Consider the following 16016-nt stretch of genomic DNA (forward strand, 5'->3'; position numbering starts at 1 on the left):
CCATGGGGTCCCACAGAGCTGGACACAACTTAGCAAATGAACAGCAATGACAACAAGGTGGACACTGGCATGGAATGTTCTTTAGTCAAAGATGTAGTTAATGGTCTTTTAAAAAAATTTTTTTTAAAGAGGCTTGGAATATTTTACAAAAGTGTAGAAAGTGGAGCCAGACTATTTGGTGTAATAAAATGTAAATACAATCCAAAATTACTTTGTCAAGCTGTACATAAGATTTTTGTTACGTACAAAAGCTAGAGTACGTTCCTGTTCTCCCTGGGTCAGAGTGTTCCCCCTCCCACCAAAAATAAAGCCTTTGTCTCATGAACTATGAGAGAAAAAGAATTGTGTATCATTCGTTCACTCACTCAAGAAGACCTGAGTGCAGTCCTGGCATGATTCTGGGTTCTTGGAACAGAGCCATGAATCAGACACTCTGTTCCGCTGCTGCTTGCATTCTGATTGGCCCTGAGGCAGAGGAAGCATTTAAATTACTGACCACGACTTCATAACACGTTAAGGGCTATGCTTGCTCTGTGAGATACGAAGACAAAACAGGATGATATGATAATGTGCGACTGGGAGGGAGGGCTGGCTTTTGTACATAACAAAAATCTTATGTACAGCTTTACAAAGATAAGTTTGGATTGTGTTTACATTTTACTACACCAAACAATCTGGCTACACTTTCTAGACTTCTCTTAACATGCTACATACTCCAGCTTTTGTTCACTTACCTGCCTGTCTCTCCAGCCTTCTGTGTTCCTCAGAGACAAGCAGCCACCCCCACCCCAGTCACTGCGCTTGCAGTTTCCTCAGGTAGGTATAGAGGCACCACACCTTTGCATGGCTGCCTCCTGGTTTTCCTGGTGTCTGAAAGGCACCTCTACAGAGGCCTTCCTTGAACCCAGTCTGAAAAGGCCCTCCATCCCAGTCACACGCTATCACATCATCTTGTTTTGTCTTCGTATCTCACAGAGCAAGCATAGCCCTTAACGTGTTATGAAGTTGTGGTCAGTAATTTAAATGCTTCCTCTGCCTCAGGGCCAATCAGAATGCAAGCAGCAGCGGAGCAGAGTGTCTGATTCATGGCTCTGTTCCAAGAACCCAGAATCATGCCAGGAATGCACACAGGTCTTCTTGAGTGAGTGAATGAATGACACAGAATTGTTTTTCTCTTATAGTTCATGAGACATAGGGTTTTGTTGGTTTTTTTTTTTGGGGGGTGGGGTGGGGTGGGTTTCTGATCCAGGGAGAACGGGAACAATCTTGAGAGAACAAGGTCCAGCGAAGAGTGGTGGTCAATTGAAAGAGAAAGCACCCTCATAGCAGAGGGTGGCCAATGACCTTGAAGGACAAGGACATGAAAAGGGCAAAGGTGAAAGAGCAAGGGGAGTGTTAGGATGCCTGGGGGTGAGAAAGAATTTGGTTTCTTTGAAGACCTAAAATGAGGCCTGCTAGCTCCACTGTGCCTTAAGGGGAACTGTCAAGAGTATAGGCTGAAAAGGTCAGCGGGGCTCAAATTACCTATAAAATGATGAGCATTGAGCTTGGCAGGCACATAATGGTTAAAAGGATCCCCAAATATGCAAATCTTCAGAATAAGGACAACCCCAAATGTCCCTAATCTTCGAAAAGCTTTTAGCTGACATAAATTGGGCCTTCAAATCAACTAGCAAGTTTCACAGGGCCCATAGGTGATGTTGATGAGATCAGAGCCATTTGGCTATCGAGTTACACTAAAAAGATGGTCGCATGCCACCAAGTGGAAATTTTTGTTTCAAGATTTGTGCCCAGCCCTAATTAAAGTTAAAATCAATAGTCGTCATCATAAAACCTGAGGATCCTTGACCCTGAATCAGGTGGATGCCAAATGTTAGAGTCTGGTGTCCGGAGTTCAGTGAGGAAAAACAGCACTGTTCAAAACTGTTACTAGTGTGCGTTGTTTGGCTCTCAGGGTGGGGGGAAAAAAAAATCAAGCTAACATTTAAAAATCAGATTTCCAATAAAAATATGGAATTCTTAGCCTCTCAGAAAAGATCAGGGGATCCAGTAACAATGGTCCCTCTGGCAGCAGTTAGCTGGAATGGAGTTATCAGTGGGCTCCCCTAGCCAGCTTCATTTATCACCATGTCCATAAAACAGTGCTTCTCACATTCACTCTGTGTGGCAATCTCCCGGGGATCTTGTTAAAGATGCAGGTTCTGTTTCTGTAGGTGGGAGTGTGGCCTGAAACTTAGCATTTCTGAAAAGCGCTCAGTGGTGTAAATGCTCCAACCACACTTTGAAGGCAAAGCTATGAACTTAACGATAAATATAAACAGAAGTAAAAAAAAGCAAACAATATCTTTATTTAATAATCTTTGATATTTAAAATACAACTCATCAAACATCCACATTAACAACAGTATCCTCAGTGTTCAACAGTGCTTTGGAAGCCCGGCTTTTCTAAGGACCAGACAGGAAGGACTGTGTGTGTATTCACGGCAGAACGACTCAGAGAGGAGAGCACGCACAAGGGCTGCAGAGCTGGTCCTGAGCAAACGGCACTGCCACAGTGCACCTGTGTCGTGGCCAGAAGGATGCTTTTAATTCTTTATTGGAATTTCAAAGGCTACTTATACAGAACAGTAATTTTCAAAAATGCATTCCTACTCATCCAGTGTTGTAGAAATTAGATAATCACATTCAAATGTATGTTTTCCTCTTTAAAAAATTCCTGACAATATTCACTTTTGAACTAAGCAAGAGACAAGTGAAGTGCTTCCTAAACAAATCAGGAATTTCCAAATATGTTTCACAAGCGCTTTCTACTCCCTGTCTTATGAATCCATAGTCTTAAAACATTTATTGACACACTATGATAATTAAACATGCCAACTGCAATAATTTAGATGTGGTTAGTAGCATTACTTTTTAAAAATGCCAGACCATTTTGTAAAAAAAATTAAAATAGCAGACGTTTTCTTGAACAAAAAGAAAATCAAAATTCAAGAATTAAACAGCCATGTCAATAATATTTTCATTCATGAAAGCAAAATGAAACAAAAATATTTTGTGTATTTAAAAAACAATGTAAGTTCATTCATTTCTTTAAAAAAAAGATGCTGGTTACAAAGGGACCAGAAATGAAGCAGTTTTTATTTTGAAAATATGAAAAATTACTTATACTGCTGAAATAATTAATCCAGTCTGATTTTTCTTAATTAAGATCACATCTGTAATATCTCCATACTTGTCAGGGCCCAGCTGCAACAATTAATTTTCAAAGTAGTGGCCATTGGTGGCTCCAATTGCAGATAAAGTTTCTAATAGGAAGTCATCAATATTAATAATTGAATCCTCTTAAGAATTTAAAACATTAAGATTTATTTTTCAATCTAGGCAATTTCAATTATTATCATTACATTTTTGCTTGTGCACTGAGAATCAATCTTTTTTGTATTTGCACACCTCCAAATGGGCCAATTTTAAGACATTTAGTAAATCTTGGCACTAGTGTGATACTATTTAAAAACAGTATCAAACATGCAGACATTGAAAATGTCTTAGGCTCTTACTGGCATAAAATTTACTTTATTTGACTTAACATTAAATGAAACAATGTAGAGTATGGGTAGTTTTGCTCCTCAACTAGTTTGGAGTTTTTCTTCATTAACTATGGCATGAATAAAGCCTTAATTAAGAAAAATTAAGTTTTAAAGAAAGAAAGCATCTTAAATATTCTGTGAATTGCAAATTATTTGGCCAAGATCCTAGAGGTGAAATACAGTTTACCTGCAGCAACCTTTTCAAACTACTTGCATTATTGAAATATTCATATGTTAATTACTGTAAAAATGTTTAATGATGGTTTAGATTAGATGTTAACTACTCTGAATTTTTGAAACATATATAACTACTTATTAAATCCATGACATCTATCAGTGTGAAAGTGTTATTTCCAAAGCTTGTTTAAACTTCACTTATAACACTAGCATTGCCATGGTACGTATTTTATCCCAGTAATACAAATTATACATTAGAAAAATGATACCAATAGTTTAAATATTAAACATTAAGGTGTTCCCAATTGGTAAAACAGAATGGAAATCTTTCTATAAATAAAGTTCTTGGCAGGACAGTTGTGGTGAATTTCAATGTTTCTGACTTGCAGGTGGTTTAAAGTAAACCGTACTACCTAATGTGTAAACTATAGCTTTGTGTAACTTAAAAATTTTCTTACTGTGGTTATGAGCATTGGCATCTTAACATACTGGCCAATCAATTAGGAAATGGAATCTAAATGTTCAATAATATTTATGCCAATCCACACAAGATGGCAGTTTACTAGTGATTCTGAATCTGCCTGCCAAATGTAACATTTCACAACTAAATAAACACATTCAAATATATCCAGTGTGTGCTCAGCCCTGCTTTAAAAAAAACCCTAACAAAAGAAGGTCAACATTCTGTATTCCTTTAAGTGCTTTAGCAAGGGTGTGTAATATAAGAACTTTATAAACTCTCAAGATTAAAACTTTTCAATGTATATTTGCTTTCTCATTTTTGTATCAGGTAGTTCATCAATTCAAATAAGAAAAGTTTAACGTATTTTTTTTTTCAATGAGAAAAGATACAGGTCAAATATCCATGGAAAATATGACTAACATACTTGGGTTAACTATAGAAATGTCCAGTCTTAAAATATTTTGGTTTGTAAATCTTAGGGAGTAGTACCAAACTCCAACATCCCTTGCACTTCTACAAGTTTATAATTCTTCTGAAACATTTTCAATTGTCAAAAGAAAACTTTAGATTTTAAAATAAAACTGTCTAATTTTATGTAAGGGGAACTTCATAAAACTTGGCACAAAATAATGACTTAAAAAAAGTCTGTCTCTAAGTAAAAGCTATTTTATAATCATAAATAAAAGGTATTTTCTCATCTCTTTTCAGTTAGCAATAAATCCTACATCAAAAAATTCCCTGATAAAATGTGTATAGCCATACACAGGGTATGGCAATATATCATACTTTAATTTTCTAAGTTGTCAGCTGAAATTTCTTCTTAAATTTTAGCTAATGAGCAATTCAACATTCAAAAGGGCTTCAAAGGAGGATGGAGAATGAGGGAAGGGGAGAATCTAAAAGGCCCATTTCAGAGAGACATGGTTAGCTTTCACCAAAATCATCCCACTGCAATGACCCAGCAAGAAACTCTGCATCCCAATTAAAGAAGGTTTATCAAAACTAAAGACTTTCTTATTTACAAATCTATTAAGAACTGTGACTTCTGTAATTCGAAGCTATTTAAACATGATGCAAGTATCAAGTCACAGTAGAAATTTCAATGCAGTTTTGTTGGTAAATTATTTTCATGTTCTAGATGGTTATCTCTGGCAAGCTATACCTACTAAAAGATGTACAGCAGAAGCAGACATCCACACTTCATAACTCAACTGTAAACAGGACAGCTCCAGTCACAAGAGGAAAAATAAAATGAAACTGCTACTAAAATTGAAGGCCAAATTTCATCTATCATACATTCACGGTGGGCACTGTATGGTGTTTTGTAACAGAAGGAAACGTGTGCACTATGCTCCTCCTATTTTTCTCAATTTCAAAAGAAAAGGAAATAACAGGGTGCAGGAAAGAGGGTTACAACACACCTTAAAGTTCCGACATAACTGAGGAGAGAGCCACAAAGCATCTGGGAATGCATGTGCTCACACATGACAGAATTCTTTTACTCTCAAATACTTGTGTAGAGCTGATTTCAGAGTACAGGAATGCACTGGAGTCGTGAAATAATGATCCCTTCTCAGAGGGCTTAAAAACCTCAAGAAACATTACCGTCTTTCAACAGAGTTGTAGAAAATAATGAAAAATCACAGAGAAACTGTGATCAGAGAAAATAAGATGAGAAACCACCCAAGTGCACCATACATAGTCAGAAGGAAAACAGCTTATCCTGGGACCGCTACTATTATCAATACAGAGAAGACACTGTCCTACAAGGTTAATTTGGTTAAAGAGAAATAAGAGCAACTATTAGATGATAAAAGTGAGCCAGATTCCCTATGCAGAAGGGAGGAAAAGACGACAAAGTGTGTGGGGAAAGTTCTGTGGCCAGAGCTAGTTATAATTAGTTGGTCTGCAAAAAGATCCAAGAAAAATGCCCTAATTTTAGATATGTTAGATATTGCACACTCAAAAAAGAAAAAAGAACATTTAGAAAACTATTTCAAATTTCTTTAATTGCTGAATGCCTCTTTGGCTAGTGTTTGCAGGATCATTTTTTAGTCCTACAACTGATGTATTTTTCCACCCTCTCATTGTTTTGTTTGCAAACCACCTAAGTCTTTTTTCCTCTGTTGAAAATTGTTCTCTTTGACACATTACCAAAATGGACCCTATGCTGTAATCACACAGGACAATATTGGAAAGATTGAATATCTAAATGATTTGTGAAAGGTATTACTTTTTTCCTTCTGTTTTGAGATTACTTCTAACAGTTTCTAAAGACATGGTCACAGCTGCCTGAAGCATGTCTTCTTCACTCATAGAATCACCTGTTGGGGATAAAACACATATTTCTTAGAAAGTTCTGGAAATTTTCCAAAGTCATCAAAAGGTAAGCTCTCAGAAACTGTTTACTTGACTGCTATAGTTTCCTTTGTTGATTCTGAAAGCTTATAGACGGTAACATCCACTCTTTGACAGTTCCTCAAGTTTTGACAAATGCCAAGTGGTATAACCATCACCACCACTCAGATACAGACAGAGCCATTCCATGCACCAAAAATATTCCCTTAAGCTGTCTTTGTAGTCAGTTCCCAATCCCTAGGTCTGCCCTACAGTTCTGCCTTTTCCTGCATGTCAACACAAATGAAATCATGAATTGTGTATGCAACCTTTGAATATGGCATCTTAAACAAAAGCATTATGCTAAGGGAAAGAAAATTTAACTGTGTCTGTCAATGATACATATGTTACTGAAAAGTTTGTTTTAACAAATAATTATTTATGCACAGGAAGGTGCAAAGATAGTTGAAAGAGGTCCTGTGTACACTGGCTAAATTCCACCTAATAATTAAATCTTACATAACTACAGCTCAAACCTAAATCTGAATACTGACATTGGTATTTACAAAGTTGTGCATAGTTCTATGGTCTTTTCTTGTATGTGAAGATCTGTATAACCACCACCACCACCACAATCCAGACTGAGAACTGTTACGGTACCACCAAAATCTCCCTCCTGCCATCCCTTTCTATCCACACACACTTCTCTTCCCTGCCCCCACTACATCCCTTAACTGCAGGCAACTGCTAAATTGCTTTCCAACTCTATCAATTTGTCATTTTTAGAATGCTACACACTTAGAATCCTACAGTATGAGATTTTGAGATTTATTTTTTTGTACTCAGCATAATGCCCTTGAGATGCATCTAAGCTGCTGCATGTATCCACAACTGGTTTCTTTTTCTTAAAAAGTTAAAAAAAATTTTTTTAATTCTTTTGGCCCCACCACATGCCATGCAGGATCTCAGTTCCCTGACTAATGATCTAACCTGTGCCCCCAGGAGTGGAAGCACAGAAGTCTTAACCACTGAACCAGCAGGGAAGTTCCTGGTTTCTTTTTAATGCTGAGACGTATCCATGGGGTGGATGTACCACAGTTGGTTTAACCATTCACCTTCTGTAGGTCACTTGCTTTTTTCTAGTTTTTATCATGACAAAGATGCTATGAACATTGAAGTACAGGTTTTTGCATGGATAGAAGTTTTAATTTCTCTAGGATTAAATGGGAATATAACTGATGGCTCTATTGTCACTGTATGTTCAGGTTTTACAGAAATTAAATTACCAAATAAATTACCAAATTATTTTCCAGAGTGGCTGTACCAGTTCAAATGAAAGTTAAAAATTTTAACTTCCCTTTACTTTCCACTGATTATAATTGCCTTAAGTATTTCCTATATTTTACAGTAAAAACCAAATCAGTTATAATTCTTCCTGCAATCATCAAATATAATTTAGAAAACTGAGGAGAGGCAAGTCTATTGTGTTTACACATATTTTTATTCCTCCTACTGTTCTTTTTAAGTATTTATTTATTTGGCTATGCTTTTAGTTGCAGCATGCAGGATCTTTTTTTTTTTTAGTGGCACAGGGGCTATCTTTTACTTGCAGCATGGAAACTCTTAGTTGTGGCATGTGGGATCCAGTTCCCCATTGTTCTTCAGACATTCAGTTGTGTCCGATTCTGCCACCCCATGGACTTCAGCACAGCAGGCTTCTCTGTCCTTCACCATCTCCTGGAGTCCAGTCAAACTCATGCCCAGTGAGTCAGGGAGGCCATCCAACCATCTCATTCTCTGTCATCCTCTATTCTTTCTGCTTTCAATCTTTCTCAGCACCATGGTCTTCTCCAGTGAGTCAGCTCTTCGCTACTGAAGCTTCAGCATCCATCCTTCCAAAGCATATTCACGGTTGATTTCCTTTAGGATTGACTGGTTTGATCTCCTTGTTGTGCAAGGGACTCTCAAGAGTCTTCTCCAACACCACAGTTTGAAGGCATCAATTCTTCGGTGCTCAGCCTTTTTTATTGTCCAGTTCTCACATCTGTACATGACTACTGGAAAAATCATAGCTTTGACTATACAGACCTTTGTAAGCAAAGTAATATCTCTACTTTTTAATACACTGTCTAGGGTTTTTTTAAAAATTAATTTATTTTAGTTGGAGGATAATTACTTTACAATATTGTGGTGGTTTTTGCCATACATCGACATGAATCAGGGATGGGTGTACATGTGTTCCCTCATCCTGAACCCTCCTCTGAACTCCCTCCCTGTCCCATCCCTCTGGGTTGTCCCAGAGCACCAGTTTTGAGTGCCCTGCTTCATGCATCGAACTTGCACTGGTCATCTATTTTTACCTATGGTAATATACATGCTTCACTGCTGTTCTCTCAAAATCACCCCACTCTCACCTTCTCCCACATAGTCCAAAAGTCTGTTCTTTACATGTGTATCTTTCACTGGTTTGTATAGAGGACTGTCATTACTGTCTTTCTAAATTCTATATATATGCATTAATATACTGTACTGGTGTTTCTCTTTCTGACTTACTTCACTCTGTATAATAGGCTCCAGGTTCATCCACCTCATTAGAACTGACTCAAATGCATTCTTTTTTTATAGCTGAGTAATATCCCATTGTGTTTATGTACCTCAACTTTCTTATCCATTTGTCTGCCAATGGACATCTAGGTTGCTTCCATCTTCTAGCTATTGTAAACAGTGCTGCAATGAACACTGGGGTTTATGGGTCTCTTTCAATTCTGGTTTCCTCATTGTGTATGCCTAGCAGAGGGATTGCTGGGTCATATGGCAGTTCTATTTCCAGTTTTTTAAGGAATATCCATACTGTTCTCCATAGTAGGTGTACCAGTTAGCATTCCCACCAACAGTGTAAAAGGGTTCCCTTTTCTCCACAACCTCCTCAGCATTTATTGTTTGTAGACTTTTTAATGGCAGCCATTCTGACTGGCGTGAGATGGTACATTGTGGTTTTGATTTGCATTTCTCTGATGAATGATATTGAGCATCTTTTCATGTGTATTTTAGCCCTCTGTATGTCTTCTTTGGAGAAATGTCTGTTTAGTTCTTTGGCCCACTTTTTGATTGGGTCATTTATTTTTCTGGTATTGAGCTGCATGAGCTGCTTGTATATTTTTGAGATTAATTGTCAGTTGTTTTGTTTGCTATTATTTTGTCCCATTCTGAAGGCCCCCTTTTCACCTTGCTTATAGTTTCCTTAGTTGTGGAGAAGCTTTAAGTTTAATTAGGTCCCATTTATGTTTGTTTTTATGTCCATTCCTCTGGAAGGTGGGTCATAGAGGATTTTGCTGTGATTTAAAGATCACAGAGTATTCTGTGTCAGATAGTGTTCTGCCTATGTTTCCCTATAAGAGTTTTATAGTTTCTGGTCTTACATTTAGATCTTTAATCCATTTAGAGTTTATTTTTGTGTATGGTGTTAGAAAGTGTTCTAGTTTCATTCTTTCACAGGTGGTTGACCAGTTTTCCCAGCACCACTTGTTAAAGAGACTGTCTTTTCTCCATTGTATATTTTTGCCTCCTTCATCAAAGATAAGGTGTCCAAAGGTGCATGGATTGATCTCTGGGCTTTCTATTTTGTTCCATTGATCTATATTTCTGTCTTTGTGCCAGTACCATACTGTGTTGATGACTGTAGTTTTGTAGTATAGTCTGAAGTCAGGAAGGTTGATTCCTCCAGTTCCACTCTTCTTTCTCTGCTTTGGCTGTTCGAGGTTTTTTTGTATTTCCATACAAATTGCGAAATTATTTGTTCTAGTTCTGTGAAAAATACCATTGGTAGCTTAACAGGAATTACACTGAATCTATAGCTTGCTTTGGGTAGTATGTTCATTTTCACTATACAGATTCTTCCAATCCATGAACACGGTATGTTTCTCCATCTATTTGTGTCATCTTTGATTTCTTTCATCACTGTTTTATAGTTTTCTATATAAAGGTCTTTTGTTTCTTTAGTAGTAGTAGTAGTGAAGTCGCTCAGTCGTGTCTGACTCTTTGCGATCCCATGAACTGTAGCCCACCAGGCTCCTCCACCCATGGGATTCTCCAGGCAAGAGTACTGGAGTGGGTTGCCATTTCCTTCTCCAGGGGGAATCTTCCCGACCCAGGGATCGAACCCAGGTCTCCCGCATTGTAGGCAGACGCTAATTTATTCCTAAGTATTTTATTCTTTCCATTGTAATGGTGAATGGGATTGTTTCCTTAATTTCTCTTTCTGTTTTTTCATTGTTAGTGTATAGGAATGCAAGGGATTTCTGTTTGTTAATTTTATATCCTGCAACTTTACTATATTCATTGATTAGCTTTAGTAATTTTCTGTTGGTATCGTTAGGGTTGATATCTTTAGGATTTTCTACATAGCGGATCATGTCATCTGCAAACAGCAAGAGTTTTACTTCTTCTTTTCCAATCTGGATTCCTTTTATTTCTTTTCCTTCTCTGAATGCTGTGGCTAGGACTTCCAAAATTATGTTGAATAGTAGTGGTGAGAGTGGGCACCCTTTTCTTATTCCTGATTTTCAGAGGAAATGCTTTCAGCTTTTTTTACTACTGAAGATAATGTTTGCTGTGAGTTTGTCATATATGGCTTTTATCATGTTGAGGTATGTTCCTTCTATGTCTGCTTTCTGGAGTTTTTAGCATAAATGGGTATTGAATTTTGTCAAAAACTTTCTGTGCATCTATTGAGATAATCATATGGTTCTTATCTTTCAATTTGTTACTGTGGTGTATCACATTGATTGATTTGCAAATATTGAAGAATCCTTGCATCATTGGGATAAAGCCTATTTGGTCATGATGTAGTCTTTTTAATATGTTGTTGGATTCTGTTTCTAGAATTTTGTTGAGGATTTTTGCATCTATGTTCATCAGTGATATACGCCTGTAGTTTTCTTTTTTGTGGCATTTTTGTTTGGTTTTGTTTAGGGTGATGGTGGCCTCATAGAATGACTTTGGGAGTTAATCTTCCTCTGCAATTTTCTGGAAGAGTTTGAGGAGGATAGCTGTTAGTTCTTCTCTAAATTTTTGGTAGAATTCAGCTGTGAAGCCATCTGGTCCTTGGCTTTTGTTTGTTGGAAGGGTTTTGATTACAGTTTTCATTTCCTTGCTTGTGACAGGTCTGTTAAGATTTTCTATTTCTTCCTGGTTCAGTTTTGTAAGGTTATACTTTTCTAAGAATTTGTCTATTTCTTCCAAGTGTTCATTTTTTTGGCATAGTTGCTCATAGTAGTCTCATGATCTTTTGTATTTCTTTGTTGTCTGTTGTGATTTCTCCATTTTCATTTCTAATTTTATTGATTTGACTCTTCTCCCCTTTTTTCTTATGAGTCTGGCTAAAGGTTTGCTTATTTATCTTTTTAAAGAACCAGCTTTTAGTTTTGCAAATCTTTGCTATAATCTCCTTCATTTCTTTTTCATTTGTCTGCTCTGATTTTGATAATTCCTTTCCTTCTATAGCACCATCACCAATGTGACGGACATGAGTTTGTGTAGGCTCCAGAAGTTAGTGATGGACAGGGAAACCAGGGCATGCTGCAGTCCATGGTGTTGCAGAGTGAGACACGACTGAGCCACTGAACTGAACTTCCTTCTACTAACTTTGGGGTTCTCTGTTCTTCTTTTTCTAGTTTCTCTAGGTTTAAAGCTAGGTTGTTTACTTGATGTTTCTCTTGTTTCTTTAGGTAGGCTTGTATTGCTATGAACCTCCTGCTTAGCACAGCTTTTACTGAATCCCATAGGTTTTGGATTGTTGTGTTTTTATTTTCATTTGTTGCTGTGAATATTTTGATTTCCTTTTTGATTTCTTCCATGATCTGCTGGTTATTCAGAAGCGTGTTATTTGGCCTCCATGTTTGTGTTTTTTACAGCTTTTTTCCTGCAGTTGATGTCTAATCTTACTGCACTGTGATCAGAAAAGATGCTTGAAATGATTTCAATTTTTAAAATATTTACCAAGGCTAGATTTATGACCCAGGATGTGATCTATCCTGGAAAATTTTCCTTGAGAAAAAGATGAAATCCATTGTTCTGGGGTGAAATGCCCTGCATCAATTAGGTCTAACTGGTCCATTATTAGCATTTATTTTTTTGTTATTATTTTTATTTTATTTATTTATTTCATCGTTAGCATTTAAAACTTGTATTTCCTTGCCAATTTTCTGTTTGGTTGATCTAGCCATAGGTGTGAGTGGGGTATTAAAGTCCCCCACTATTATTGTGTTACTGTTAATTTCCTTTTTCATATTTGTTAGAATCTGCCTTACATATTGAGGTGCTCCTACGTTCCTGCATTTATATTTGTAATTGTTATATCTTCTTCTTGGATTGATCCTTTGATTATACAGTGTCCTTATTTGTCTCTTATCATGGTCTTTATTTCAAATTCTATTTTATCTGATATGCATATTGCTACTCCTGCTTTCTTTTGGTATCCATTTGCGTGAAATATCTTTTTCCAGGCCCGCACTTTCAGTCTGTGTCCGTGCCTAGGTTTGAGGTGGGTCTCTTGTAGACAGCACATATAGGGGTCTTGTTTTTGTAATGCATCCATTTGGCCAGTCTTTGTTTTTTGGTTGGAGCATTTAACCATTTACATTTAAGGTAATTATGGGTAAGTATAATCCCATTACCATTTACTTTGTTGTTTTTGGTTTGTTTTTATAAATCTTTTCTGTGTTTCTCATCTAGAGAAGATCCTTTAGCATTTGTGGAAGAGCTGGTTTGGTGGTACTGAATTCTCTCAACTTTTGCCTTTCCATAAAGCTTTTGATTTCTCCTTCATATCTGAATGAGATCCTTGTTGGGTAGAGTAATCTTGGTTGTAGGTTTTTCTCTTTCATCACTTGAAGTATGTCCTCCCATTCCCTTCTGGCCCGAAGTTTCTATTGAAAGATCAGCTGTCATCCTTATGGGGATCCCCTGTGTTATTTGTTGCTTTTCCTTTGCTGCTTTTAATATTTGCTTTTTGTGTTTGATCTTTGTTAGTTTGATTAATATGTGTCTTGGGGTGTTTTGCCTTGGGTTTATCCTGTTTGGGACTCTCTAGGTTTCTTGGCCTTGGGTGGTTATTTCCTCCCCCATTTAAGGGAAGTTTTTGACGATTATCTCCTCAAGTATTTTCTCATGCCCTTTCTTTTTGTCTTCTTCTGGGACACCTATTGTTCAAATGTTGGGGTGTTTAACATTGTCCAGAGGACTCTGAGGTTGTCCTCATTTCTTTTAATTCTTTTTTCTTTTTTCCTTTCTGCTTCACTTATTTCCACCATTCTATCTTCCACCTCACTTATCCTCTCTTCTGCCTCAGTTATTCTACTGTTGGTTCCATCCAGAGTTCTTTTAATCTTAGTTACTGCATTGTTCATTATTGACTGACTCTTCTTTATTTCTTCTAGGTCCTTGTTAAACATTTCTTGCATCTTCTCAATCCTTGTCTCTAGTCTATTTACCTGTAAATCCATTTCCCCCCCAAGATTTTGGATCATCTTTACTATCATTATTCTGAATTCTTTATCAGGTAGACTCCTTATCTCCTCCTTTGTTTGGTTTGGTGGGATTTTACCATCTTCCTTCACCTGCTAAATATTTCTCTGCCTCTTCATTTTGTTTAGATTGCTGTGTTTGGGGTTCCCCTTCTGCAGGCTGGAAGTTTGTGGTTTTTCTTAATTGTGGAGTCTGCTCCCTGTGGGTGGAGTTGGACCAGTGGCTTGTCAAGGTTTCCTGGTTGGGGGAACTGGTGTCTGGTGGGTGGAGCTAGATCTCTTCTCTCTGGAGACAGAGTTCATACACGACCACTGGAAAAACCATAGCTTTGACCAGACGGACCTTTGTCGGCAAAATGATGTCTCTGCTTTTTAATAGGCTGTCTAGGTTGGTCATAGCTTTTCTTTCAAGGAGCAAGCATCTTTTAATTTCATAGCTGCAGTCACCATCTGTGGTGATTTTGGACCCCAAGAAAAGAAAGTCTGTCACTGTTTCCATTGTTTCCCCATTTATTTGTCATGAGGTGATGGGACCGGATGCGAATGATCTTAGTTTTTTAAACGTTGAGTTTTAAGCCAACTTTTTCACTCTCCTCTTTCACTTTCATCAGGAGGTTCTTTAGTTCCTCTTCACTTTCTGCCATAATGGTGCTGTCACCTGCATATCTGAGATTATTAATATTTCTCCCTGCAATCCAGATTCCACCTTGTGGTTCATCCAGCCCAGGATTTCGCATGATGAACTCTGCATATAAGTTAAATAAGCAGGGTGACAATACACAGCCTTGATGTATTCCTTTCCCAATTTTAAACCTGTCCATTGTTCCCTGTCCGATTCTAACTGTTGCTTCTTGACCTGCATACAGGTTTCACAGGAGGCAGGTAAGGTGGTCTGGTATTCCTATCTCTTTAAGAATTTCCACAGTTTGTTGTCAACCAGGCTCAGAGTCTTAGCCACTGGACCACCAGGGAAGTCCTTCTAGCTGGTTGTAATATTACTTTTTTGTCTTCAGTTTTCAGAAGTTACGATTATGACATATCTTGGCATGGATTTCTCTGGATTTATTGTTTGAGACTTGCTCAGCTTCTAGAATCTACAAACTGGTATCTTTTGCCAAATTGGGGGGATTTTCAGTGATTATTTCCATAAGCACTTTTTCAGTTTCATCTTCTTTCTCATCTCCTTCTGAAATTCCCATGACACAAATATAATAAATTTTCCCCACAGGTCTCAGGCTCTGTTAACTTTTTCCAGTCTAATTGTCTCTGTTGCTCAGAAATGGGTAATATCTACTACTCTGTCTTCAAGTTCACTAATTCTTCCTCCCTCTGTCCCTTCATTCATTGAATCTGTTTACTGAGTTTCAAAATTTCAGTTGTTATTTTTCAGTGCTAGAATTTTCATTTGATTCTTCTTTATATCTTCAGTTTCTCTCCTAAGGCTTTCTATTTTTTTCACTTGTTCAAGCATGTTCACTGTTCACTGTAGCATTTTTTATAATGGCTTTTAATTTAAAATCCTGTTGGATAATTCTAACATCAGTGTCATTTTGGTGATGGTATCTACTGATTGTCTTTTCTTATTCAACTTGAAATTTTCCAGGCTCTTGATATGACAAATGATTTTCAAGTGAACCCTGGATATTTTGGGTATTACATTTCAAGAATGTGAATCTTATTTCAATCTCCTCTTTCAGCAGGCTTCCTGTGACCTGAGCATCAGTGGAGGAAAAAGAGTGCTGCTGGATGTGGGAAATATGGGGTGTGACTACTACCACTGAACACTTGTGAGAATTCTGGCTTCCAGCTAATACCGTTGACTGGGAGGGATAGCAATGCCTCATTTCTGCTTCTCATTGACACTGTGGGAATGGCCTCATTACTGCCTCGAATCAGTGACAGACTTGATTCTCCAATAGACCTCTTCTG

At 37.4% G+C, this 16016-nt stretch overlaps 1 protein-coding gene across 1 annotated transcript in view; it reads right to left on the minus strand.

The window, feature by feature from the left end:
* Positions 1-2324: 2324 nt before the first annotated feature.
* ATXN3 (ataxin 3) overlaps positions 2325-16016 on the minus strand; it is a 44392-nt gene continuing 30700 nt past the window's right edge. Inside the window, exons 11-12 of the mRNA XM_061159313.1 lie at positions 6461-6551; positions 2325-2560 (exon numbers count right to left, since the gene is read on the minus strand). Of these exons, the coding sequence (XP_061015296.1) occupies positions 2494-2560; positions 6461-6551 (158 nt within the window). The 3' untranslated portion in view covers positions 2325-2493. The remainder of the gene's footprint in view (positions 2561-6460; positions 6552-16016) is intronic.

Source organism: Dama dama, chromosome 13 (assembly GCF_033118175.1).
Source record: "Dama dama isolate Ldn47 chromosome 13, ASM3311817v1, whole genome shotgun sequence".
NCBI classification, from domain to species: domain Eukaryota; kingdom Metazoa; phylum Chordata; class Mammalia; order Artiodactyla; family Cervidae; genus Dama; species Dama dama.